This window comes from Cnephaeus nilssonii (genome assembly GCF_951640355.1).
Source record: "Cnephaeus nilssonii genome assembly, chromosome: 11".
Lineage (NCBI taxonomy): Eukaryota > Metazoa > Chordata > Mammalia > Chiroptera > Vespertilionidae > Cnephaeus > Cnephaeus nilssonii.
This window is the reverse complement of record NC_137082.1, coordinates 54,345,489-54,371,880: the sequence shown is the minus strand read 5'-3', so window position 1 is coordinate 54,371,880 and position 26,392 is coordinate 54,345,489. Positions and strand designations below refer to the sequence as shown.

Genomic DNA, 26,392 nt, shown 5'->3' with positions numbered 1-26,392 from the left:
TTTTTATTTTTTTTAATATATTTTATTGATTTTTTACAGAGAGGAAGGGAGAGGGAGAGAGAGTTAGAAACATCAATGAGAGAGAAACATCAATCAGCTGCCTCCTGCACAACCCCTACTGGGGATGTGGCCGCAACCAAGGTACATGCCCTTGACCCGGAATCGAACCTGGGACCCTTCCGTCCACAGGCCGACGCTCTATCCACTGAGCCAAACCGGTTAGGGCTCGATTTCACTTTTAATCTTACAAACAGCAGTGAGGGCGCGCGCGCGGCTGTGACCAGCTCTGACTGTGGAATTGCCAGGTCAGCCGATGAGCGTATCACGGGGACTCTCGGTGTCACATAAAATGACCGCAGCCATGCCCGTATGCCTCACTCAAACAGGCATCACAGTGACAACATGAAAACAAACACGAGAAAGCGCCATCCACAGAGCTGAAACGTGCAATTACAGGCGTGGTTGTGTGCGCACAGCAACTGTCAGACCGCAAAGAAACAGCTTGGCGCAGATATTCAGCAGAAATGACACTGAGAGCCAGGCTGCAGAAGGACATCAAACGGCAGGCACTGCACCCCGCAGGGTGTCTGGGTGCGCAGGGCGGAGAGGGGGAAGGTGCTCCACCCACGCACTTGATTCTTGGAGCAGAGACCGAGGTGCAGGGCAGGGAACCCATCCGTCGGAGGGTGGCTGCGGGAGGGGCGGCTTCACAGGCACCCGCTCCACCTGACAGGCTGGCTCTGCCCTGGTCCACACCCGTCCTTTCCTCCCAGGAGCCACGAGCTGACTTCACAGCATCATGGAGAGAAGAGCTTCCTGATCAGCCAAACTTGGCAGCAGGGTCACAAGATGAGCAGCCGGGAGCCCATCCCACCTGGTCACCTGGGAGAATCATCAGGGCTAAGCGCCACAGGAAGTGAGCAAGCAAATGGCTGCTAGCTTCAAAGCAAGAGAATTCTAGAAATAAAGAGGTGTGTGTGCGGGGGGGCGGGGGGGGGGCGCGGGCCTGTTTGTCACTGTCTGCGATGCACGCTGCACGGGGGCCTGAGTGCTCCCACAGAGACTGGAATCAGCCTTCAGCACAGCCGCTGCGAACACCGGCTCCAGTCTCAGCTTGTCCAGGGCAGGCAGACCACACAGCTCCCCTTCCCACACCTGAGCGGACACGCAGACACACGCAAACCTTCTGGAAGGACTGCTCCCCTGGATCAAAGCAAGTCAGAACAAGACTTCACTCTCACTGACTCCAGAAACGTCAGCACTATCAAAGCCTGCCACATAGGTCGAAAAACAAGAGGTGCCACATTGGACAAAGGAATCCAAGGCTCCCAGCAGTTTTCTCTCCCCAAAAACTTGGTCTTAAAGCCTTAAGCTGTCTCCTTACTCTACGGGCCCCTCCAGCCCCCAACCGTGCAGTGCGCGGGCACTGTTCCTTGAGGATGTGGGAGGGAGATCAGGATGGCGCTCCCAGGAGGCCGGCTGGTCAGCTTCTCCTGTTTGCACGAGCACAGCCCCCCAGGGGTGCTGCCCTGGAGTCCAGGGGTGTCTGTCTGGGGTGTCTCACTGTGCACATAGGCCCGTCCGTCGCAGGAAGTGGCTGCATGTGTTCCAAGTGTCTGTCCTGCACTGTGGTTGCTTTTGTCAATGCTGGTTCCAGATTCAAAGAAAATCCAATGAACGTTTTTAGGAAATGACTCAAACTGAATGCAGATACGATGTCGGGCGGCAAGTCCATTGGGACCTCTAGTAGTAAGAGCTCCAGTGACAAAGGAAACTTCTTAGCTGAAAACTGCAGGGCTGGGCAGATCACCCACCGTGTTCGTCTGTACCTTCCTGCTTCGAGGGCCCCTGCAGCCCTCCCCATGGCTCAGGCCAAGTACTTCGAGATGCTCGCCTCACTCCAGCCCTGAGCAAATACGAGTCATTTTCTCTCTATAGACTTGCCAATTCTGGACATTTCATATAAATGGAATCATACACTGTGTGGCCTTTGTGTCTGACTTTTTTCACTTAGCACAATTTTTTAAGGTTCATGTGTGTTGTAGCATCCATCAGTACTTCCTTTCTTTTTGCGGCCAAATAGTTTCCATTGTGTGGATGGATACATTCTGCTAATCCATGTATTCCTGATGGACACTTGAGTTATTCCCACTTTTTGTCTATTGTGAATAAGGCTGCTATGAAAATTCATGAACAAGTTTTTGTGTGGACGCGTGTGTTCATTTCTGTTGGGTAAAGATCCAGGAGTGGAATTGCTGGGTCACGTGGTAGCTCTCTGTCTGGCTGTCTCAGGAATCACCACCAGCAGTGTCTGAGGGGCCGAATGCTCACATCCTCAACATTTGTTTTTATCCGTGTTTCATGTTTTCATGTGCATGTTGGCCATCTGTATATCTCTTGGAAGGAATCTCTATTCATATGCTTTGCCCATTTTAAGTTGCTGCTGTGAGTTTTTTATATATAAGTTCTTATAAGATATATGACTTGAACTCAGGCAGTGTTGCTTAGTGGTTGAGCGTCGACCTATAAACCAGGAGGTCACAGTTCAATTCCTGGTCAAATCATATGCCTGGATTGCTGGCTCAATCCCCAGGTGGGGGTGTGCAGGAGGGAGAGAATCAATGATTCTCTCTCATCTTTCTCTCTCTCTCCCCCTTCCTCTCCAAAATGAAAAAAAAACTTGAGCCCTAACAGGTTTGGCTCAGTGGATAGAGCGTCGGCCTGCGGACTGAAGGGTCCCAGGTTCGATTCTGGTCAAGGGCATGTACCTTGGTTGGGGGCACATCCCCAGTAGAGGGTGCGCAGGAGGCAGCTGATCGATGTTTCTCTCTCATCGATGTTTCTAACTCTCTATCCCTCTCCCCTTTCTTCTCTGTAAAAAATCAATAAAATGTGGGTTTTTTTAAAGATATATGACTTGAAACTTTTTTTCTATTCTGTGGTTTGTCTTTTCATTTTATTATCGTGTCCTTTGACATCCAAAAGTTTTAAATTTTGACGAAATTCAACTTATCTAGTTTTTTCTTTTGATGCTGTGCTTTTGGTGCTATATTTAGGAAACTGTCACCTAATCCAAGGTCATGTCCCTATCCATTTCTAAGTAAAGAGCAAACAAAAGTAGCTGTGGCCTGATTTTAAAAAAAAACCCCATCAGAAACATAAATAACACCCTGGGCTTGGGGTCTGGTCTCATGAGCTCCTGCTGTCTGCCCTGGAGAAGCAGCCCTGCCCAAAATAGCAGGCGTTGGTCGAAGTCGCCTGGAACCAGCATGACATAAACATGAACAAACCAAGCGCTCAATGTGGAAAGTCCTAATTTAAGAAATTAAGTCCCATCAAGTCCAGCCACCAGCTTCCCCAACTTGGTACGAGTGTGATACACGCCCGGAAGTATGTTGCTCTGGGCTGAGGAGCGTGTCACGGAGAAGACGAGATGCGACCACACGCACAGGAGTGGCACCTGCCAGGCAGGGCAGTCCACCCTGGGCAGACACCACCCGGAAGAGGGGGAGAAAGCACAAACCTATCTTCATTTTTTCTGTTACAAGTTTCTTCAAACAACGGATCTCTCCCGAAAGCACCTCAAAATATAAATAAAGCCAACTCTGAAACAATCTTCTCCGCCGAAAGGGGCCCATGCTCAGATTTTGGGGGGCTTTGAACTGCTCCCCGAAGGGTTTGCTGAGATGCTCTCAGAGTGCACAGTGACAACTGTGGGGCTCCTGGCAGCACCCAAAGCTCTCCACTGAGATTGTGGGTCCACGTTGCTGACGAGACCGCTGAGGTCACAGAATCTGCTCCTCCTGGCTTTACGGCTTCAGGACAGTGGGAGGAGCCCGGCCCACAGCCCAGCTGTCAGCTGAGGCAAGCCGGCTGCCGTTTCTGAGCCAGTCCTGACGTCTCCCTGAGCATGAAACACAAAGACGCCTGCAGACACCCACCCTACTGCATGTTCACCACCTAAACCATCCTCTCCAACCTGCTCTGGGTGCTTGGCAGCATCCCAGGACCCACCCTTCCAGCCCAGCATCCCCCAGGTCCACAGACAAGGGGCAGATGCAGGGGCCTGGCAGCCACTCCCAGGGGACTTTCCTGAGGCCCCGAGAGCCCAAGTCAGCTGAGCACATCCCTCCTAGAAGCTGGGCCCAAGTCAGAGCTCCCCCCACACCACCTTCCTCTTGGTCCTCACAGTTCTTGACACCTTCCTTCAACAAGCGAGGAAACTGAGGCTAAGGCCGCTAGTGCCTGGTAGCAGGACTACCCGGTGCAGCGGCTACTGCACTGTGCTGGCGCAGGAGGAGGCCTCGGAAGGCGCGTTCTTCTCTGTTAAAGTGAAGACGTCCTGGGAAAGCTCACATTATCTTTGCTCACTCGTCACTCAGCTACACCAGATGCAGAGAAAGTGCTCAAATCCACGTGTTGGGAGCAGAATGTAAAGAGATTGGATCAAATGGGTTAAAAAAGCAAAATAGAAAGAAAACGCCCCAATAATCATGCCCTTTCCAAATAACAGTCTAGAGCACATTTCCCCGCACTGTTTAGTGCAACCAAAACACGCGTGTGTCAGTCAGGATTCTCCAGAGAAACAGAACCAATGGGAGATATACAGACGAACAGAAAAGATTTGTTATGGGAACTGGCTCAGGCAGTTACGAAGGCCAAGAAGTCCCCAAATCTGCCGAATGCAAGCGGGAGAGCCAGGAGCTTCGATGTCCAACGGCTGGAGAAGACAGACGCTCAGCTCAGGGAGAGAGAGGATTCCCCTCCCTCACCTTTGCGTTCCATGCAGGCCCTTGGCAGACTGGAGGCCCCCCCCCGCCCCGCCCCCCCCGCCCCGCCCCCGGCTGCTTTACTCAGTCTGCTGATTGAAATGCTAACTCACCTGAAAACATCCTCCCCCCTCACCTAGAAGTCATGTCTAACGTCTAACCAGCTATCTGGGCACCCTTCAGGCCAGTCAAGTTGACACATGAAATTAACCATCAAAATGTCCCATACAGACAATACAAAGAGTAACTGTTCCGTCATTGTTTTGTTGCAGAACTGGGACCACCCGAGGTTACCCGCTCCAGCTGCTCTAACAGAACAGCACAGAGGGGTGGCTTAAACGACATTCGCCTCTCACAGTTCTGGAGGCTGGAGGCTGCTGGGATCAGGCGAGGCCTCTTCCTGGCTGCAGATCCCTGTGTCCTCGCTGTGAAAGCCAGTGAGACAGGCTCTTCCTCCTCTTGTGAGGACACAGCCCGGCTAGATCCAGCCCCTCCCGTGACCTCTTTTAACCTTAGTTACCCCCTAAAGACCCTCACACTGGAGTTAGAGCTTCGACAGGCGGGTTGTGGGCACAACTAGCCCCCAGCCCTGTGCTCACTGTTACAGCCATCTCTTCACTCTCTGTCAGGACAGAGCGCCCAGCTGTGACAGCTGTCGAGGGCACACTGTGCTTTTCTCTGGCGTGGGGGTGCCGTGCTTTGAGTCAACATATAGGAAGAGACATTCTCCACCTGCTTCTGTGACGGCTCTGCGGGCCTCACCAGCTCCAAGGACCCCAACTACCCACCGGCCCCAGCAACCACCGGCCCCAGCAACTACCAACTACCAACTACCCACCGGCCCCAGCAACTACCAACTACCAACTACCCACCGGCCCCAGCAACTACCAACTACCAACTACCCACCGGCCCCAGCAACTACCAACTACCCACCGGCCTCAGCAACTACCAACTACCCACCGGCCCCAGCAACTACCAACTACCCACCGGCCTCAGCAACTACCAACTACCCACCGGCCCCAGCAACTACCAACTACCAACTACCCACCGGCCCCAGCAACTACCAACTACCAACTACCCACCGGCCCCAGCAACTACCAACTACCCACCGGCCCCAGCAACTACCAACTACCGACTACCCACCGGCCCCAGCAACCCGCTGTGATGTCATTCTATTCAGAGGACAATAAATCCCGAGAGGCTTCCTGAAGGAGGTGCTTTGGAAGGAGAGGAGAGGTTTGTTAGAGGAGGGAGAAGAGAGAAAGTTGGGAGGAGGTCAAAGGGGATGGGGGGAACTAAAGGACACACACACACACACACACACACACACACACACACACACATATTTTATTGATTTCAGAGAGGAAGAGAGAGGGAGAGAGAGATAGAAACATCAATGATGAGAGAGAATCATTGATTGGCTGCCTCCTGCACGCCCCCCACTGGGGATTGAACCCGCAACCCGGGTATGTGTCCTGACCAGGAATCGCACCATGATCTCCCGGTTCATTGGTCGATACTCAACCGCTGAGCCACGTCGGGCTAAAGGACACTTCTTGAAACTATGGGCATTCACGTTTTCACTGGAAAGTATTAGTAACAGGGAGAAGTATATGAAAGAGGAGGTAATAGTGGCTAAGGGGACAGATGACAACAGAAACCCAAGCAGATACTTGGCCAGACTTAAAGTATGTGCACATGTGCTTTTTAACCGAGGTTTTCCTCATTTCTCCACCTGGAAAAGTTCAACACACTGAGAAAAGGCTGATGGATGTGCTCGTGTGTTAAGTTTAAACTTAGAATGTATTTTTCAGAACCAGGCACCCTACTTATACTGTGTATTTCCTATTCCCTTCAAAACTGAAAACAAAACTGACCCCAAAACCCCAAACAACAAAGCCAGCAGCTGCTGTGGGATCTCGGCTCTGCCGGCCTCGGCCTTCCAGGCTTCTGCTGCAGGGAGGCCTTACAGGTGGCCCTGCCGTGGGCACGAGGCCCCGAACTGCCGCAGGATGGGAGGCCGGGGCCACAGACAAAGCTTTGTTTAGGTCAGCAGCCTTTCCCGGCCCTAAAACCGGAGGAAACACACGGGAGAGGCTGCAGTCCCATGAAATAGCATGTGTTGCCAAAGACGGGAGGCAGGGACTATGTAGTGTTCAAATTTACCGGATAGTGTGCTGTGCTCTGCTCCTAAGACTGCACGCATGCGCACAACTGCACCAAGGAACACGGGATTCTGACAAGGTGGGAGGAGGGCACCAGCGTGTGACATCCTGTGACCACTTTGTAGAACGCCACCACTGGGGAAAACAGGGCAAATACATGGGGATCTGTGGATTATTTCTGACGACGGCAATCTTCTAAAAGAAAAATCTCAATAAAAAACCCCACCCCCGCAGAGGTGGCTCCCAAGTGCCCGTTCCCTGGGCACACGGGCAGAAACCTCTGCCTCCGGCTGCGGCACTGCAAACTTTCTGCCTTTGCGGCCAAGTCCTCCCTGAGCTCGTGAGCCTGTGAGCGCAGCTCCAAGGCTCTACCGCCCAGCCCATACCTCCAGTGGCGGCACTCACGGCGGGAAACTTCTCCAGAGCCCTCTGTTCTCTGGGATGCAGAGACGAGCACAGACGCTGAGAGCCCACAGGGAGTTTCCAGAATCCCTCATGCGTCCTGCTGGCCAGCTGGCCCCACACTCCACACTCCCCAGTCAGGGTTTAAGGCTGGCCCACTTCAGGACAGCGATTCTCAAGGGGGTAGAAGGGTGGGGCACTGAGTTTGAAGGCGCATCCCCCTGAGCACAACCCTCTTATCAGGGTCCTTTTAGGAAACCAAAGAGAGTATCTCCATGACGCACACTCAGAAAACCAAAGGCAACAAAGGTAGGTGGAGGGAGACGCACCCTGGCGAGGGGCACGTGGCTGGCTGCTCTCAGCTGCTGAGAAGGGACGTGGACCAAAGACAAAAGGGTCGGAAGACACCGTGTCAGGGGCACCTGGAACCTCCAACGTGGCTTCCCTGAATGTCCTTCCCTAAGCCCACTCTTCTCTCCCTCATACAGGCCCGTGTCGACTCCAAAGCAGCCCAAGGTTTCATGCCATTTGCGCCTCATCCTGGAAGCAGTGACAGTGGATGAGGAACACCCCGAGTCCAGGGAACAAAAAAGCTAATCCTCCAATTTCCTACATTTTTTGCATGAGCCGCGAAGGGGTGCTGAGAACAAAGCACCAATCCAAACTCAGGGTTCCGGCCTCGAGCCCACATGGGAGGGCTTTTGGCCAAACCTCCTGGCATTGTGCCCACGGCCGTGCCCACGGCCAGGCCCACGGGGCGTGGCCCCCTCGCCTGCACAGGGGGGAGTCTGGACGGATGCCTGCAGTCACATTTTGAACCAGAGGGGAACATTTTCACTCAGTCATCCCAGGAGCTGCAGTCGCTCAGGTGCTTCTGGGTGAAGCAGCCTCAGACAGAGCGAGGCCAGGGCAGGGTGAAATCACCTGCAAGCAGGCTGGCATGCCCCAAAGTGCAGCAACACGCCTCCTGCCCACTCCACCCCTGGGGAAAACATTCCTTTCCTTTCAGGGCCGCATCCTGGTACCACCAGCAGCCGAGAGCGGGGGCTCTGTGGCAAACCTGGCACAACCAGCTTCCAACAGGGAGGTTCTGTGATGGTCCTGGTATAACCGATAGTCGGGACCGGGGCTCTGTGACAGTGCAGTACAGTCGGCAGCCAAGAGCCAAGGCTCCGTGAGGTTTTGGTAGAACCGGCAGCCAAGAGCCAGGATCCCGATGGCTGTGGTTCGGCCCTGCCCCCGCCCTGCAGGTTCCCGTGTGCCCGGCACAGATAGCTGTCCCACCCGGAGGCAGAGGTCCGACTGGAGTGCCCACTGTGCCTCTGGCCGTAATACAAGGGCGGTGCCCTGCAGAGAGGGGCTGCAGGTAGCCGCGTGCGCCCGGATAAGGGACAGGAAGGCTGGGCCTGGTGGGTAGACTTGGCCTTGAGCTCCATCTGCTCTGGGAAGTAGAGTCCTGGCAGCCCCCCTGACCAGAGGCCGGGGCAGGGTGTGGGCAGTGACCCCTGGGTGACAGCAGGCAGGGACAGGCAGCGTGGCCCACAGTGCAGCGCTCGGCTCCATTCCTCGGGGAGCGGACTCGCCCTGCACGGGCTCCCGCAGTCCTGAGAGCGAGGTCACCCACCCAGAACCACAGTCCATGCTGGCTGCCCCGGGCCCTCCCCGCACTGATCAGACCAGACTCAGGGTGGGGCCCAGGACACAGAGTCCCTGTTCTTCCCAGTCCTGTGATGCTAACTGCAGCAGAGCTGGGAGCCACCCAAAGGCCGGGGCCTGCAACCTCCCTGGAAGTTTCCAGAAGGACCACCGCAATTTTAGAATGACTCGTCTCTGTCACACCAGTGACAGGTGCTCTCCAAGGTGCAAAAAGCAGGTCTGGCCCAGCTCCGGCCTATGCCTTCCATGCACGCTCCACATGCCCGAGAACCAGAGGCGGCCCACCCTCAGCCCGCAAGCCCAGGGACTTGCCATGACTGACCCCAGGGTTCCCCAAACCCAGGGCACATGTGGTGATGGTGGAGATGCTTGTGGGTGTCATAACTGGGGGTGCCCCTGGCATAATGTGGGTGGAGCCAGAGGTAAACACCCCATAATGCTCAGGATGCCCTGAGGCAAAGAGTCATCCACCCAAACTGCCCGTGGTGCCGTGGGCGGGAGCACCTGTGGCACACACGTTTCCAGGAGGCAGGAGCCCTGCAGAGGCAGCTCTCCTAAGGCCAGCCTGCAACTAGTGAGCCATGGCCACGTGAAAGCAGGGTCACACGAGAGAGCCAGTGGGGACGGTGGGTGAGGTGGGTGCAGGTCAGCACCGCTGAGTGGGGACTCGGAATTCCCATGGAGACGCCTAGAGAAGTGACCCTTCTTCCCCAATGTCCCTCACACGGCGTCCGATCCTGGGCCCCGTGGGTGCTGAGAGGAGGCCTGGCCTTGGCCCTCATTTTGCTCGGCGGGGGCTGCCTGCCGCTTGGGCCCTCTTAATGCCGACCTTGTCCCTCCCTGTGTGAGGTGCTGCAGGGCTTGCTGGGCAGGTGGGACCATGGAGCTGTCCCCCTGAACTAGGCAGCGGAATCCCAGCCCGCCAAGACCCAGGACCACGGCACGTGGCAGCCCACGTGGAGCTGCCATGTACCTGCATCTGACTCCACCCCTCCCTCTTGTTAGCAGGGAAACTGAGGCCGGAATCAGGGCCACCCAGGCACTCAAGGCCCTCCTGTGCTACAACGTGATGTCACCTTCGACTTGGACTACTGTGTCCCTCTCCTGAAACACCTGGGCCTCCTCGGCCACCTTTGCTGATGGGCTCCGAAAAATGGGAGCCCTACCCCCACCCCAGCCCTGCTTTCCCCCATCCCTCGTCCTCGGAGAGGCAGACACAGCAGGTGAGGTGTGACGCTGGAGGAACAAGCTCTGTCCGAGCCCGGACTCTGGAACTGCAATGAAAACTATTAGCTTCCACAGATACTAAGCACACTTCCTTGTCCCTTGTTAATGGCCGAGGGGTCAATCTCCAGGTGTCGACACCTCAGCTCTGAATTTATTTCCAATAATATCTAAAATACACACTAAAAATTAACTCATATTTTAAGGTACTGTTTTTGGCCAAAGTGTCTAAGAACAAACACAAACTGCATAAAGACAACTTTCACAGGAAAAAATAAAACAGCTGCTAATCCAACACTTCCTTCAATTACCCAGAAACCATCTGGGAGGCAGTCAAACAGCCCAAGGTCCATTCTGCACCAGCTGATTCTTGGCCATGGCACCCACACAGCTCACCAACGCCTGGATTAATTCCTTTAAAAAGTACAGTTATTATTTGGGCCGGACAAACATGCACGAATACCTTTGTAATCCAAGGTCACAGTTTTACTTTTTAGTTCTGGGTGCAGGGCTGGACACTCGGCTGAAGCTGACAGGTGCCAAAAAGCTGAGGTGCTGCATTTAATGGCAGAGGTCCCTGCTCCAGCCTTCCCTCTGCCTCATGGGGCCGGGCCTCCTGGAGGAGCCGGCAGGGTGGGCAGTCTGTGCCGGCAGTCAGGGGGCCCAGGCGGCCTCCCTCGGAGACTGCTTCCCAACCCACCCTGTGAGCTCCCCGTCTGAAGGAGGAATCTAGAGGGAAACTGAGGAAGACAGGGGCTGGCCACGTGAAAGATGGTGACAGCCTATTTCTGTGAAACAGGCCATGAATGAGCACGGGGGAGGGGGTGGGGGGGACATAACAGCCACAGTGGAAAAGTATGCTGGTCTTCCCAATGCTGCTTCTGAAAAATAAAAACTGAAAAACCCAAGGACAAAAAAACTGCCAGCATCATTCTCCTCCCTTTATTTTACAGTCAAAAAACTCCCAGCAGCCCTGAGGGCACACGCTGGCCACCAGTCACGGCAGGGTGGGACCGGCTAACCTCCACTCAGAACTGAGCCAGCCTCACACACACACACACACACACACACACACACACCCCGAGCACCAGGCAGTCTGGTTAGGAATCCATTTCATCTTCTGTCTCCATCTCTGTGCTATGAATAACAAGCACTTCTCCGCTGAGGCTGGGAGAAACCTCTCATTTGTTTCTGCAGACATTCCTTTGGCTTTAGCACTCCACTGTTCCCCAGACCACGAAGATATGAATTTAGCAAAAGCAGTCATAATGATCTTTCTATACCAAAACCAGCCTTAACAACATTCTATACAACTTTTAAACGAAAAGGAATGGAAAATACAATACAACGGATCCTCTAAATAAAGCTGTGGTGTAGAGTTTAAATTCCCCGAGTCAGGAAATCAACTCAGATGTCTTCATGTGCGCCAAGAGCACATGGGACACACGGAAACCACACGTAGTCACAAGCCAGAACTGTAATTCCAACGACATGTGTGCAGTGAATGTTGACATGGCCAAAAGTGTTTTAATTCCTGTTTTTATGGTCTTTCTTTTTATAACTATGTTAGTGGTCAGGTAGCTCTGTATTCTTTGATCCTTTTTATTTCCAAAACAAGATGAAATTAAGACTCCCTGCCCCCCTCCTCCCGCAATGCACTTGCCCTGAAGTAAGAAACAAACTAGGGTCTTCAGCCTGATAAGGGGCTTTCACTAAAGAACACAGTGAATCTCATGCTCATTGGTGGAAGACTGAATGGTTCCCCCAGCCCAAGATCAGGAACAGGACTGTGGACCCTGAGAAAGAAGGTACCTACTAAGAACAGCTCCTGGTGGTTAACTGGGCTCAAATTTAAAAGTAGAGTCTATCAGCCATTTCTACACAGGGGCCTCTCATGCAAACAGCACTTTAAAAGAGAAGTCTGGCCCTAACCGGTTTGGCTCAGTGGATAGAGCGTCAGCCTGCGGACTCAAGGGTCCCGGGTTCGATTCCGGTCAAGGGCATGTACCTTGGTTGCGGGCACATCTCCAGAAAGGGGTGTGCAGGAGGCAGCTGATCGATGTTTCTAACTCTCTATCCCTCTCCCTTCCTCTCTGTAAAAAACCAATAAAATATATTAAAAATAAAAAAACAAAAATAAATAAAGGAGAAGTCTGCACAGAACTTCCCGCCTGTACTGTGTTCCTGTCATATGAGCTGGTCCTTCCTTACAAAGGAGTTCTTGAAATCCCATTTCAACCAATAGGTCTGAAGCTTTCCTCATCCAATCAGAGATTTGCAGTTCTATCCATGAACATCTTCACTGACCAATAAAAGCAGCTCCATCTGCCCAATCAGGACAATGCCTTTTGGACTAATCAATCCAAAGATTTGGAGCCCTGGTTTGCATAAGGATGGAGCAATCAGGGACCAGGAACAGGGACTTCTGTCTACCTAAGCCAGCCCCTGTGGCTCAGGGAGCGCACTTTTCCTTTCCACCTAGGACTGATGATCGCGCCAGGGCAGAGCAGAACAGAGCTGTCTAGCTGGAGAGAGGCCTTGTCCCAGTCTACCTCACAGCCATGTTGCTTCATCATTGAGCTTTTGGCACTGAATAAAGTTTCCTTCTTCACCACTCCAAACTGGGAATTCCTGTTGGTTCACCTGCTCTTCTATTGGACACTACACTGGAGGTTCTAGACAGGGCATTTAGGCAAGAAAAGGAAATAAAAGGCATCCAGGTGGGAAAGCAGAACCATGTCTAGGAATGGAACTGCTGAGTCACAGGGCAACCCTATGTTTAATATTCTGAGGAACTGCCAAACAGAACTGAACACAAATATCTACACAGAAACCTGCAGAAGAACGTTCATAGCAGCATTATCCACAATAGCCAAAAGGTGGAAAATAACAAAGTGTCCATCAACTTAGGAATGGATAAACTAAATGTGGTCTAGCCGTGCAGTGGAATATTATTCAGCCATGAAAAAGGAACGAAGTACTGACACATGCTACGATGTGGATGAATCTTGGGAACATTATGCTAAGTGAGAGAAGCCAGGTGACAAAAGATAGAATATTGTATGATCCCATTTATGTGAAGTGCCCAGAATAAGCATATCCATAGAGACAGGAAGCGGATTCGTGTTTGCTGGGGACTGGGGAGAGACTACTTAATGGGCTCAGAGTGAAAAAAATGTCCTAAAATTGAATGTGGATATTCAATTCTGTGAACATCCTAAAAACCACCAAACTGCACACTTTAAATGGGTGAATTCTATCTCAATGTAAATTGAGATATAAAATCAAATAAATTAATAAATAAAATGGTTCCTTCCAGCTTTTGGAGGAACAAAAATAAATACTAGGTCCCACAGACCTAATGGCACGGTGCTTTTCTAGTTGCTGCAATCTCAGAATGCCTTTTGAGAAGAAATCGCTGAGAGTTTAACCTTTTTCCTACTTTTGATGTATTCTTCTCCCCTCAATTAGGCTAAAATCAACATCAATGACTTAAAACCTGAAAGTGTTTGCCACACTGTCTAGTACAAGCTTCGCTTTATAAGTTCATATTCTCTACTTCAAACAAGCTCACCAGTACCTGTGTCCCAGGAAAAGGGCCCCACAAGAGCAGAGACAGGAGCTGCCCCCACCTCCCACCCCAGGTTCCCAGAGACCCAGCTGGGGAAGTCCTGGCTGGCAGCAGACCACTGGTGAGGTGCCAGGATTCACAGCCAAACGGATTTGTGATGTGTTTCCATTTTTGCTGAAGGCTCTTTTTCCTCCTGACTATTTTGGATTGTTTTCATTTTTGTTACAAACTTGGGAGTTTTCAGTCATTCCATCTTGGCTTCTGTGCAGGTCTCAGGTGGCGCTGGTGAGGACACAGGCTTTGCAGAAGGAAGGAGCAGCAATCCAAACACCTGTCCTGATTTCAGTCCACAGGGAGAGAGGCGAGTGACAGACGAACCTGCTAATTATCGTAGCTTCAACGATGCTTCAAACACAGGACCTTGCTTTTCAGAAGAAGCTGTAGGTCATCTGCCCACATTATCTCATTAACTGGAATAGCACCTTTGTCAGACAAGCATCCAACAATAACATCATCTTCATTTGCAGAGGGCAGAGATTAAGGCGACACGGTAGGCAGAAGTCGGCGCAAGTCTGAAACGATGATCCCAAAGGACAGGTGTGCTCTGTTCCTTCCGAATTCACCAGGTTAGCGACACTCGAGCAGCGCTGGGAGCCTGTGCCCACTCCGTGCGCCCACTGAAAGCAGCGTCCACTCCGCCTTGCTGCTGCCTCACTCCATGGGGACAGGTGTGAGCCAGTGGTCCCGCCGGCCACCAGCACAGTCCTCTGAGGTGGCTCAATGAGGAGGAGCGCAGGATCCAAAGCAAAGCCAAGACCTAATCAGACAACAGTTTACCCACTGGCGCAGCAGGAAGACAGAGGCTGAGCTGAGCAGGTAAATCCAGAGGACGTGGCCGGCTAGTTTGCAGGCAACCTTCTCAGCTGTCTGCGCAGGAGTTCCAGGTTCTGCTGTAGACACAAGGAAACTATTCTTTCTTGTGCATTATTAGAAAACCATATTGTCTACAATGACCTAGAACAGGGGTGGGGAACATCCAGACCGGGGGTCATATGAGGCCCGAGAAATCATTTGGTCTGGCCCTGCCAAGGCAACCGCAGACGGGACTCAAAATTCAATAAATCTAGGAGCTTTTTTTTTTTTTTTTTAAATCCTCACCCGAGGATATTTTTCCATTGATTTTTAGAGAGAGTGGAAGAGAGAGGGAAAGACAGAGAAATATCGATGTGAGAGAAACACATCAATTGCTTGCCTCCTGCAGGAGCCGCGACCAGGGCCTGGGCTGGGGAGGAGCCTGCAACTGAGGTATGTGGCCTTGACCTGAATTGAACCGGGGACCTTTCAGTCCACAGGCCAACGCTCTACCCACTGAGCCAAACCAGTTAGAGCTAGGAGCTTTTTTCATAGCAACATACATTTATATCAAGTGAATTATACTAAGCGAATGATGTTATAAATATCCAAGTGGCCCTTGTTAGAAAAAAGGTTCCCTACCCCTGACCCAGAGGGTCAGGCACTCAGGGGTGTGGCCTGGGTGTTTTCCAGTAACTCCCCTGATTAATAAAAGCCTAGAAGGTGCCGACTCGCTTTGCTGAGCTGAGTAATTAATTTCCTTGGGCATACAGGGGGCAAAGCCACAGCGTCTCTACTTACAGACCCATGTGGAATGGCCAATTATGTTCTTCAGAAGGTGGTTTACTTGTACTGCATTAGGAAGAAGTGATTTTAATGGAAGTAAGTTGACTTTCACTGTATTTCCTATCTAGCCAAACTTGAAGCCAAACACCACCCTGAAGCAAAACTATTTCAAGCACAAAACCAAAGACCCTGGGACACCATGATCCATACCTGCACATGCACACATGCCATGCGCACACATACACACCACATACATACATGTCATACACATGCACACACCAACCCTTAGCTGTTCACATCTGAAATCAAACATTAATAAGCACTTCATCTGTAGTTGCTACTCCTTCCAGTGTTCTTCTTTTTTTTTTTTTTCAATCCTCACTCAAAGATATTTTTTTCCATTGATTTTTAGAGAGAGTGAAGTGGCGGGGGGTGGGGGGAGAGAAAAATTAATGTGAGAGAGGCACATTGATTGGTTGCTTCCCACACGTGCCCCGACAGGGGCTGGGGATTGAACCTGCAACCGAGGTACATGCTCTTGGCAGGGAATGAAATTCCTGACCCTCAGTCCACGGGCTGGTGCTCTAACCACTGAGCAACCAGCCAGGTTTCCTTCCACTGTTTTAAAAGTAACTCACAACATTTTACCATCAATCCCTAAAATCTGCTTCATGACCAATGTCTTTTCATCTTTTCTGGTCTTCAGAACCATCTTAAGAAATCAAGGAAGAATACAATAAGAGTTACTCAATTAGGGGTGGCCTGGTTCTGCTGGGGGAGGGAGGGAGGTGGTTGGCAATGCACAGGTTCTGCACATGGACTCCTTCCCTGTGAGAACTCAACATGCAACACCGGGCTTAACTGTCCTCAAATTTTGCTCCAGGTGGAAGGAACAGGTGTCCCACAGCCGGAGACAGGCAGTGTGAGAACGACGGCTCTGTGGGCCTGCTGACCAGGTCTGCGAGGGGTGCGCAGCACGCTCAGGGCAGCAGCTGATCAGGTGCCAAAGGGAACCAGGCAGACCCAGACCCGTCCTGGTTGCTACTCAGAGACCAGGATCCCCAGGACACACCCACAGCCCCCATTACACCTCCTGGCGCCACAGAAGAGGCGGGGGACGAGGAAGCTCACACTCGGCAAAGCCCCGACGTGTCAGGCACCATTGTGAGGGGCTTCCAAATATTTAAAGCGAGGTTTAACAGGTGGGGAATCCAAGGCCCAGGAGAGATGAAGTCACCTGCCCAAGGCCACATGCCGATAAGCTGAGGAAGCAGGCTTACTTTAACCACTGTGTGTCCAGGGCCTCAGCAGCCCAGCAGCTAGAGGACGCTGGTGCTTTAAGGGAGCTGGATGGAAAACACTCGTGTTCTGGGAGCTGAGCTCAGACAGAAAGCTTCCCTAAAAATGCTCGGTACCAGCAGTGAATGCCTGGACTCAGTCAATCCTCTTGCTTTATAGGATTTCTACCTCTTCTGAGTTGTGAGACTGAAGTTGACACTATTTTATCTTAAGTCACCGATCCAGACACAGTGCCCCCTGAGAAGTGGGGTGTGAGCTCCCGCAGGCCCTCCTGTGGCCCACGTGCTGTCTCTCCCAACTGCACACCCGGGTTCCAGCACCCAGAAGATGCCGAGATGCTAGCAGTTCCCTTTGGCACCTGACCACTCCCGTCAGCCTTCCAACCCGGCCAGGGAACAAGCCACATGGCTGTGCCCCACTGGCTCGTGGCCTGGACACGACACTCCCGCAAGAAGATTAGTGCTCTCCTCTCATCGGCCCCTGCAAACTGTGCTGAAGGCCAAGCTGAGCTCTCCCCCTCCCCAGTCATCCAGCCCCTCCGCGTCCCACAAGTCGGCTTCCCACGCTCTCTCACTGAAATCTTTTTCATGGCGTAGGAGGAAGGGGATGGGGGGAAAGTGCCCCACGAGAACGCAGGCAGGACAGACTGCACTCGGCCTCTCAGGAGCCTGTCAGGACTGCTGCCTGGTCACTCTGCCCTGGGGGCAGCTTGTCTGACAGTGGGCAGACTTGGAGGGTGGCTGGGATCTCGGCAGCGACGTGTCCCCAGTTCACGGTGGGTCTGATACGAGCGACCTCAGTGCCTGAGCAGAGGCTGTGTGAAGAGCAACCTCCATGGGCTCTGCCTCCCCAGAGACGCTGCTGAGAGCCTCAGGGGAACCCCCGTCCCCTCCAGGAAGAGCGTGGCCATCCATGTGTCCACGTCCCAGCCGACTCCGCGGCCCGGGGCTGTGACACGCTCAGCCTGTATTTACAGGACGCTATAGTGGTGGCCCGAGAGGACAACTGTAATCAAACAGCCGAAAATAACTGCTGGCAGGAAAGCCCCTACTTAGAGCAGACCCTCCAGCGACTCGCACGGTGGCAGTCAGCAGCCCCGGCTTGGCCAGTGCACCAAGCCAACTGCCCTCTGCCCTTTCAAAGGAGATGGACGGAGCCCCACACCAGGGGGTGCCAGCCAGGTCCTCAGCCCTTTCCAACTCAGCCACGGGCCCTGCCTCCCTCGGCTGGCCCATCAGCCGAGTCCGGTGCAAACACAGCGCAGGCCCTTCCTAAGCAGAGGGTCGCTGGGCCGGACCAAGTGCCAACGGGCCAACGTCTCTGCTCCTCTGAGCCCTCCCAGATGCTGCCCGTGTCAGCTGTCCATCACTGCGCCTGCTGCTCCTGAGCACCGGGGCTGGGAGAAGCTCCCCACAGTGACTGGGGTGCGGCCCGGGCCTGTGTCTCCCACACAGTAGACCCTGAAGACCCCCTAGAGGGACCCGGCTTCACGGGGTCCCCACAGTCATCTCCATTAGACAAGACCCTCCTTCCAGAGAAGGAGCAGAGCACCAGCTTCAAGGCAGGTTCTAGGACAGCTGGACTGAGACATCGTATGGTACCTGGCTTACCTGCCACTGAGTGCGTGCGTGACTGTGTACAATCCCACAGCTCCTGGTGCGTCTGCTGCCTACTTCCTGAATTGTCATTACCCCAAAAGGACACCCCTGGGTGACGCAGTGCTCTACACCCCAGCTCGACCTGTGCTCTCGAAAGGCCGGCAGCATCACCACACTTTTTTGGTGGTCTCTGAAGCTGAGCTCCGCACTGAGGTCACACGGGGGCCATTTGGGGCCCATCTGCATAGAAGCCCAAAAGAGGCCTCAACCAACCATCCACTCCAACTGCAGCCCACGCCATGATGAGCCAAGGCCAGGGAGGGCAGACCTGACAGCGCGGAGAGCCAGCTCCCAAGGCTGTGGGGCTGGTTGTCAGGACACCGAAGGGAGTGCCATGCTGGGTCCACCAACTCCAAGACAAGCAGTTCCGGAGTGGGGACCAGCTCGTCACCTTGGGCGAGGAGGGTCGCCAGCCCCAAGCCTCCCCGTTTTCTCGCTCTTATCTCTGTCAGCAGAGAATCTCTTGGGCTTAACAGCTGCGGAGAGGAACTGTGTGAGCCGGGCTGTCACCAGGAGCCCCCACCTGGCTTTGGGAGACAAAATGGAAATGTTTGGAGGGGGCGGACCTGCAGGGTCTTTGTGGCTGTGCCAGCAGAGGACGTCCTGGGATTGTCAGGGTCTCCCACCCCCAACACACACACAGCACAGCACTAGCATCTCGAGATCCACAGCTCAGCGAGGTCCCACGCAGGTGGGGGCCAGGTTAGGGTTCCCACCCTCCAAGTCACTGCTGGTGCCCTGGCATGTCCCGGGGAGCCGGCAGGGGCCTCTTCCTGGTCATTTAACTTGAGACTCACCACCTGCCACGCAAAGTCCAAGACACAGGGTCAGCGTGGGAGGGCCAGGTCTGAGCACCCAGATGGGGGGGGGGGGGGAGCCTGGTGTCTCTGCAGGGATGTGATGACTCCATCCACAAGTGACAACTATTTCCTAAGTGATTTGCAGCCTTTAACAGACTTAAAGACATACAGCAGTGGTAAGTGTGCCATGGACATTGTATAGGAATTTGTACTTACAGGTACAGAGCTACTTCTTGGAGTTCGACGGTAACTCAGCAAAACACATACTGTTTTACTGCTACAGTTTCAGGGGGGAATGAAAAAGCTCAGGAGATAGATAGTGGTTGCACAGCCATGTGAATGAACTCAATAGTACTGAATCACATGATTAAAAATGGTTAAAGTGGTAAATTTTATGTTATAGGTGCTTTGCCACAATAAAAAATTAGTTATATATTAGTTAATATATATGGTATTAACACTCTCTTTTACAGGGTAAAGCACTCCCAACCCGCTCGTCTGCCCTCCGTGGTTCTGTGGAGGCTGCGCTGTGCTGGGCAGGACCACAGGGGCATCCCCTGCACTCACACCACCCCCAGAAAGCAGCTTAGGTGTAAATAGCTGCAAACTCCACTGCCGGTCCCACCCAGTGCCCTGTCTGCATCTGTTAAAGGCCACAAAGTGCCTCGGTGTTTACGAGAACCCCCGGGTGCAGGTGGAGGCTCGGTGCTGAGTCACTTTCCCACAGGAGAGATGGAAAGGACAGAGATACAGGGGAAAAAACAGGAAGACACACCAATGTGCAAGAGGAAATCCCAGTCTTGCTTACGCTGCTGGAAAAGAAGAGGTCATGATGGAAATTTTTATATCTCTGGACTCCAAACTGGTGCAGGTAACATCCCTTACACAATGAGCTACTCTACACAATGGGCCATGGAGTCCACTGTTTCCCAGGAGGGACCGTTGTGGTGACGGCCCAGGAGCTGCGTGTTCACTGGGGCTCTGTAGGTTGTGGTGCAAAGTTAGGGCTAGCTGGCTGACCGGGCGCCGTCGTCCAGGTCAAAGGGCAATGAAGGAAGGACTGGCCTTTTGGAAGGTGCCAGAGGCCAAAACCTCTGTGCTGATATCTGTGGCCAACCAACCCCCACAAGGGCCACAAAGCTCAAATATAACCCCGTTTTCCCCAAAGCCCAGAGTGGCGGGCACTTGTTCTGCCCTCCTTCAGCGACATTTCATAAAGCATCACACCAGGTTTTAACTCCATGCTCTCCAGACTCAGCAGGCCTCGCCTCCCAAACTGCACGCCTAATGCAGGAGACACTGAGCAGGTTAAGCCTCTGCTTAAACCTCCCCCTTGTCCCCATCAGACTCACCACCACCTGCCCGCAGGTGCTCCGCTGACCTATCCTGACAATATCTAGACATGTCCAACACTGTTTATAATAATGAAACATTGGAACAGTGGAAATACAAATTCATAAAGAATTGGTTAAATTTTGTTACATTCATACAACTGCTATGTCCATTAAAAGGATCATATAGCCCGGGCCGGTTGCTCAGTGGTTAGTGTCAGCCTGCAGACCGAAGGGTGGCTGGTTCAATTCCCGGTCAAGGACATATACCTCAGCTGCAAGTTCCCCAGCCCAGGTAGGGGTGCGTGTGGGAGGCAACCAATCAATGTCTTTCTCTCTGTCCCCCCTCCTCCCTCCCTCCCATCTCTCTCTCCTTCCTCCCTTTCACTCTCTCTAGAAATCAATGGCAAAAATATCCTTGGGTGAGGATTTAAAAAATAAAAGGATCATATATATCTACATATATGTACAGAAAGTCAAAAATATAATTCTAGGTTAAAATAATCTCTACAGGACACATATTATGACCCCGTTTATGTGCCACGGGGTCCCACGGACTGTCCGCTCCACGGGTCTGAAGGGGCGCACCAAAATGGACACGGTGATCACCTCAGGGCAGTGTTGTTTCCACGTTGTTTGAATTTTCTTTTATGAAGATGTTATGAGCAGAAAAGACTTTTAAAAACAAACAGTTTTACAAATAACTTAATGACATAGGACATGGTTATTTATGATGTTGAGTTTTTTAAGTGCATGAATCCAAATTATAAATTATACTACCAGCTTGAATATGTAAAAGCACATATGACTAGAAAATAAGAAAAAAGTAGAATCCGATTCCATTGTGTCAGCTCTGGCTGGAGGGGAAGAGGCAGAGCCCAGACTCAGGTGGACTCACTGGGCACGGCCTGCAGGCCGGCCCTCAGGACAAGGCCCGGGTTCTGCGGACAGTGGGCGGCTGGCCTTTGTTTTCCTTTTCACGAGCTGCATCAGCACATTCTCTCCCCATCACTCCCACTCCTGGGGGGCGGGGGGGATGCCGGGTCAGGCATTTTGTTTTCTGCATGTTCCCACGGGAGGCAGTGGGAGAGGTTCTGCCCTTTTTTCAATTAAAAAAAAGAAGAAGAAAAGAAAGAAATTCTCCAAATACTCAAACTTCCAGGACACAGTGACAATTAAAGAAGCAGACGTGTCTCGTGAAAAAGCTCCAGATTCCAGGGAGTAGGGACATGAGGAGCCCAATCCAGCAAACCTACACCTTTACCCACAACTCAAAGAGCCTCGACAGCCTGGGCCGCGTCTGAGGACGAATCAAACAGGGTGGGGGTACAGAAACTCAGTGGTGGCAGCTCCAATTCCTGCTACACGGGGAGCCCCCAACTTAAAACCAAACACATCTCCAGCTACTTTTAATACGGAATCCAAGAAAAGCCACCGTAATCAGGATTTCATATGCCTGGTAACAAGATTCTGCCAACGTCTAAACCCAACTCTCAATAATTCTATACATTTGACTTGGAAGAACACGCCTTAATTACTTTTTCTGGCAACTCGCTTAAGTGGAATCACAAGCAAACACACCCCTCCCCCTCGCCCCAGCTCCCAATCATGCAACTTCTGATAAATCAAAAAGTTTATAAATGTGTCTTCCTCATTCGAGAAACCCAAAGAATTGCCAGAGAACAGTTAACAGATACATGCAAGTGTGCTATATTTAGGCTGGTTTAAAAGTAAACAGTTCAGAGTACTCTAATTGTTCCGAAAGTCCTGTAGTATAATGAAGACTTCATCAACCTCCTCTTGATGCCCGGGCAGTGGTACCCCAGGGACAGAGAGCAACTGAAATTCAGCTAGGGTTCCACCTCTACTCCTGGGCTGGGGTCCGAGAGGTAAAGAGGCCCATCCCTTAAATAACAAGAGTACAGGGCACGCTGGTAGTTGAAGTAATTATTTGATGGGTATTTGCACTTCCTGTTTATTCTGCTAAAATTAGAAAGAGACACTCCAAATATCTCTGCTGGTCTTGTCCTGCGTTCTCTCTGGCTGGGCCAGCTTCCCCGGGAAGGACAGGCGTCCGCAGGGCACAGAGAGATGAGCTTCCCGAACACTGGCTGGGTCTGTCCAAATATGCAAATGGGACTCGCGATTCTGCCTCTGTGACTACTTTATTCTCTTACTAAAATGGGCAAAGCATGAAGTGAAAGGCATAAAAACATCTGTTATTTAATCCAGGGAAAACCCCACAGCTTGTAACAGTAGCCCAGCCTGGACCGAGGGCTGCAGAAGTCTAGTAAATGCAGGAGAGCCTGCAGATGTGAAGCCAAAGGGGTGGTCCTCTGCCCTTCGAGCAAAAACACCACCCAGCGTCCCCAGGAAAAGGCCCCTGACTGGTTCCTGGCCTGTTGTCCGAGCTCCCAAATGCTGACTGACTGCAACAGGGTCCTTACCCCAGTGCCCAAGAACGCTCAGCCAGCTCATAATGCTGGGGATGCCTTCTCGGGAAAGCATTTTTAAAGGCGTACAGTAAAATACATGGGATTACAGAGGAGATGATCCCTTTGGAGACAATTATCAAAATATTAAAGCAATTATGTACACAATATCCATAGGGGAACTGGTCCAGGATCCCACACACACACCCCCCCCCCCAAAAAAAATCCACGGATGCTCAAGTCCCTTCTATAAAATGGTTTAGTGGTTGCATTTACCCTACGGACATCCTCCCATACACTTTAAATCATCTCTAGATTACTTATAATACCTCACACAATTTAAATGCTGTATAAATAACTGTTACACTGTATTGTTTAGGGAATGACCAGGGAAAGTCACCACGCATTTAGTATAGATACCACCATTGTAGGAGCCTCACTGTGTTGCACATTAGCAAAAAACAAAACATTTCCCCCAAAATATTTCCGATCTGTAGTTGGTTGAACCCATGGATGTGGAACCCACAGACATGGAGAGCTGACTGTATGTGATTTCTCACTCACACATTAAATAACCATCTGTACCATTGTTGTAAAATTATGACCAACTATCGATGATATTCAAGATATCTGGCTACCACTAACACGATATGAACATGTCTGTGATTTCTATGGGCAGGTCCTGCCGATCCTGGGCAGGGACACTGACCGCTGTGAACACGGGGACGTCTTCCTGTGTCAGCCGGAAAGCACCCCGAGGTGGGTACCTCAGCTGAGGACAGGAGGGCTCGCTGGTCACAGCCAGGGAGCAGGTGCTGGAGGGGCAGTCTCGGGTGCTCCGAGCTCCTGCTGCCACTCGACAGAGAAAGGCAGGGGCTGTAGGTGCTAGGCCCACGCTGAGAACAAGATGGGTCGGAACCGTAAGCCAGCTCGTTCATCTCCGGGCTAAGTCTCTGATGCCACAGGAAGGAGGAAAGGTAAATAATGAAGACAGGATGCAGGACCTCGGCCCCACAGAGAGGCAAAGCCACGGAAGTTAATGCAACCCCACCTGCACACACAGACCTGGAGCTTCCCGCGTCACCGCGTCGGGGAATCAAGAGCGAGGGTGCCAAGCGTCCTGAGGACCGGCCTCGTAAAGGGCAGGCAGTGCCTCTGTCCTGCTCCACGCCCAGCTCCACACGCAGCAGTACAGAGACGCCTTCCCTTCCCGCAGATGACAAAGCCCGTGTCCCCTGCAGTCCACGTGGCGTCTCACACCCACTGCTCACCTCCCACCCCAGTGAGCCGACAGCACGACCTGTGCGGGCAGAGCTGTGGGACAAGCCAGCCCCGAGAGCAGCGAGCAAGCACAGCAGAGAGAGCGGATGGGCAGGCGGGCGCCTCAGATAGAGCCTTTGGGACCAGGCCCTCCTGAGAGGGGGCGCGAACACCTGCCCACGTGCTGTGTGGTGGGGGCCGCAGGGGCAGGGAGGAGGCAGCAGCCACAGCACAGCCAGGGCCTGCCGAGGCAGAAGAGGGTCCTCCGCCTCAGCCGCTCCCCCAGGCCACCTGAGGAAGTGACAGCTGTGTTGACGTCTGGGACACAGAGGCGGAGCTTTCTGATCTCGTGCCAGAAAAAAAGTCCGGAGTGAGGTCAGCGGTCTCCTGGTGCTCCCTCTCCACATGCGTTCCCTCCGTCACTACAAACAGGATGTGACAGCTCGTTCACGGGGCACCGACCACCGGCCAGTGTGCTCGCAGCTGTGCACGGGCTGCGCTCACCTCAGGACAACCTGCGCGGGAGAGCAGCACCTGCCGCACCGAGCCCAGGCCCCGCGTCCCCGAGGGCCTCCCCCGGCCTCGTGGCTGTGGCTGCTACTTTTGGTGGGTGCTTAGGCTCTGCCCCCATCCAGAGACCGGGACCCGCCCCCTCCGGCTAAGGTCAAAGTCACCGCAGCACGCACATGGGCTGCAGGTCTTCCCGAGGCCACGCTGTTCTTTAAGGGCACCCAGTGCTCACATGTGACAGAAGGCGCCCTCGGAGAAGGGGGGCAGGCATGACCAAGTCAACCGTAAAACGCCATTTTTCCATTTCCTGAAAATCACGTGTCACCTCAGGGGGTTCTTTCCGTCAGTACAGTTGACCCTTGAACAACCTGTGTGGGTCCACTTACACGTGGACGGCTTTCAATAAACACCTGCTCTGTTTCTGATCTGTGGCTAGGGGTTCGAGCATGCAGGGGGCTGACCGTATTCACTAACCTAGGCTGTCCTAGAAAGGGGACTCGAGCATCCCCGGGATTCTGGTACCAGCAGGGGGTCCTGGAATGGATCCCCGGTAAGTGCCCAGGGACAACAGCACTCTATGGAGTCAAAAGTTACAGTGGATTTTTGAGTGCCAGGTGGTTGGCACCCCTAACCCCCATGTTGTTCAAAGGTATATAATTCTGAAATGTTAACGCTCTCCCAAACTTAGCAAAGAGGAAAAAAAAAAAAAAGAGGCTCTGATGTTGTCACAGCAAAACTAGGTCTTCAGAGCTCAAGTTAACCAAAGTAACAATTTAAAACTAACATCTTTTTCCAATCCCAAAAACACAGTGGAAAACATACTGGCAACCTTAAGTTTCATTCTTGGGTTACTGACTAAGGCCTTTTCGTTACTGAATTAACTTGCTTCCAGTTAAAATACTGAAAGTATCAATATTACTTTTTTCCTCCGTATTTAAAAATCACAAGTCAACACTGAAGTGGAGAATACAGTTTAGATATTTTTAAGCCTTTCTAATAAAGCAATGTTGACCAAACAAACGTTAATTCCTTTCGTCTCTTACCACTGGCGAGAAAACAAAAATCTCAGGCTCTGTAATGACAGACAAAACTGAGGACTGTATTCATCTCTGAGATGAGTGCCGCGCCCGGGAAGCAGTACCTCGTTTCTGGATGAAGACCCTGAGCAGGGGATTCGCGCTCGAGACCGCCTTGCAGAAGTTGTCATCGTTGTTGATGGGCAGCAGGTCGCCGTGCACGTCTGCGTAGCCAATGGTCACTTCGGTGTTGGCGATGTGGTGGGTGTGCACCACCAGCTGGTAGAAATCCTCAAACTTCCCAGGCTTTTGGCGGTCTAAGGAGAACCTCCGGAACTCAGCCCCAAACTACAATGCAAGATACGGGCGTAAGTGAACAACAGGGAAAGGGCACCGAGGATTAATAAGTGTTTACCGAGCTTCTACAAGGCCTGGGACACAGTGGCAAGCAGGGCCCCTGTCCTCATGGAGCTTCCATGAGCCCACGAGGGAACAGCTGACTCAACAAGTCCTGAGAGCAGGCCAGGCGCCATGCTCAGGTTGTAGGGGGAAAGCAGTATCAAAATGAACTATAAGCACAGACGATGGAATAAAGCGCCTGTTTCGTTCCTCACCGGGTCTGGGGCCCGGGACCACACCTGCACAGCCCTGAGCAGCTCAG

General features: G+C 52.5%; 1 protein-coding gene across 1 annotated transcript in view; it reads right to left on the bottom strand.

Moving 5' to 3' along the window:
- Positions 1–26,392, bottom strand: part of PARD6G (par-6 family cell polarity regulator gamma) — a 66,969-nt gene that overhangs the window by 15,616 nt on the left and 24,961 nt on the right. The window contains exon 2 of the mRNA XM_079783394.1: positions 25,857–26,079. Within this exon, the coding sequence (XP_079639520.1) occupies positions 25,857–26,079 (223 nt within the window). The remainder of the gene's footprint in view (positions 1–25,856; positions 26,080–26,392) is intronic.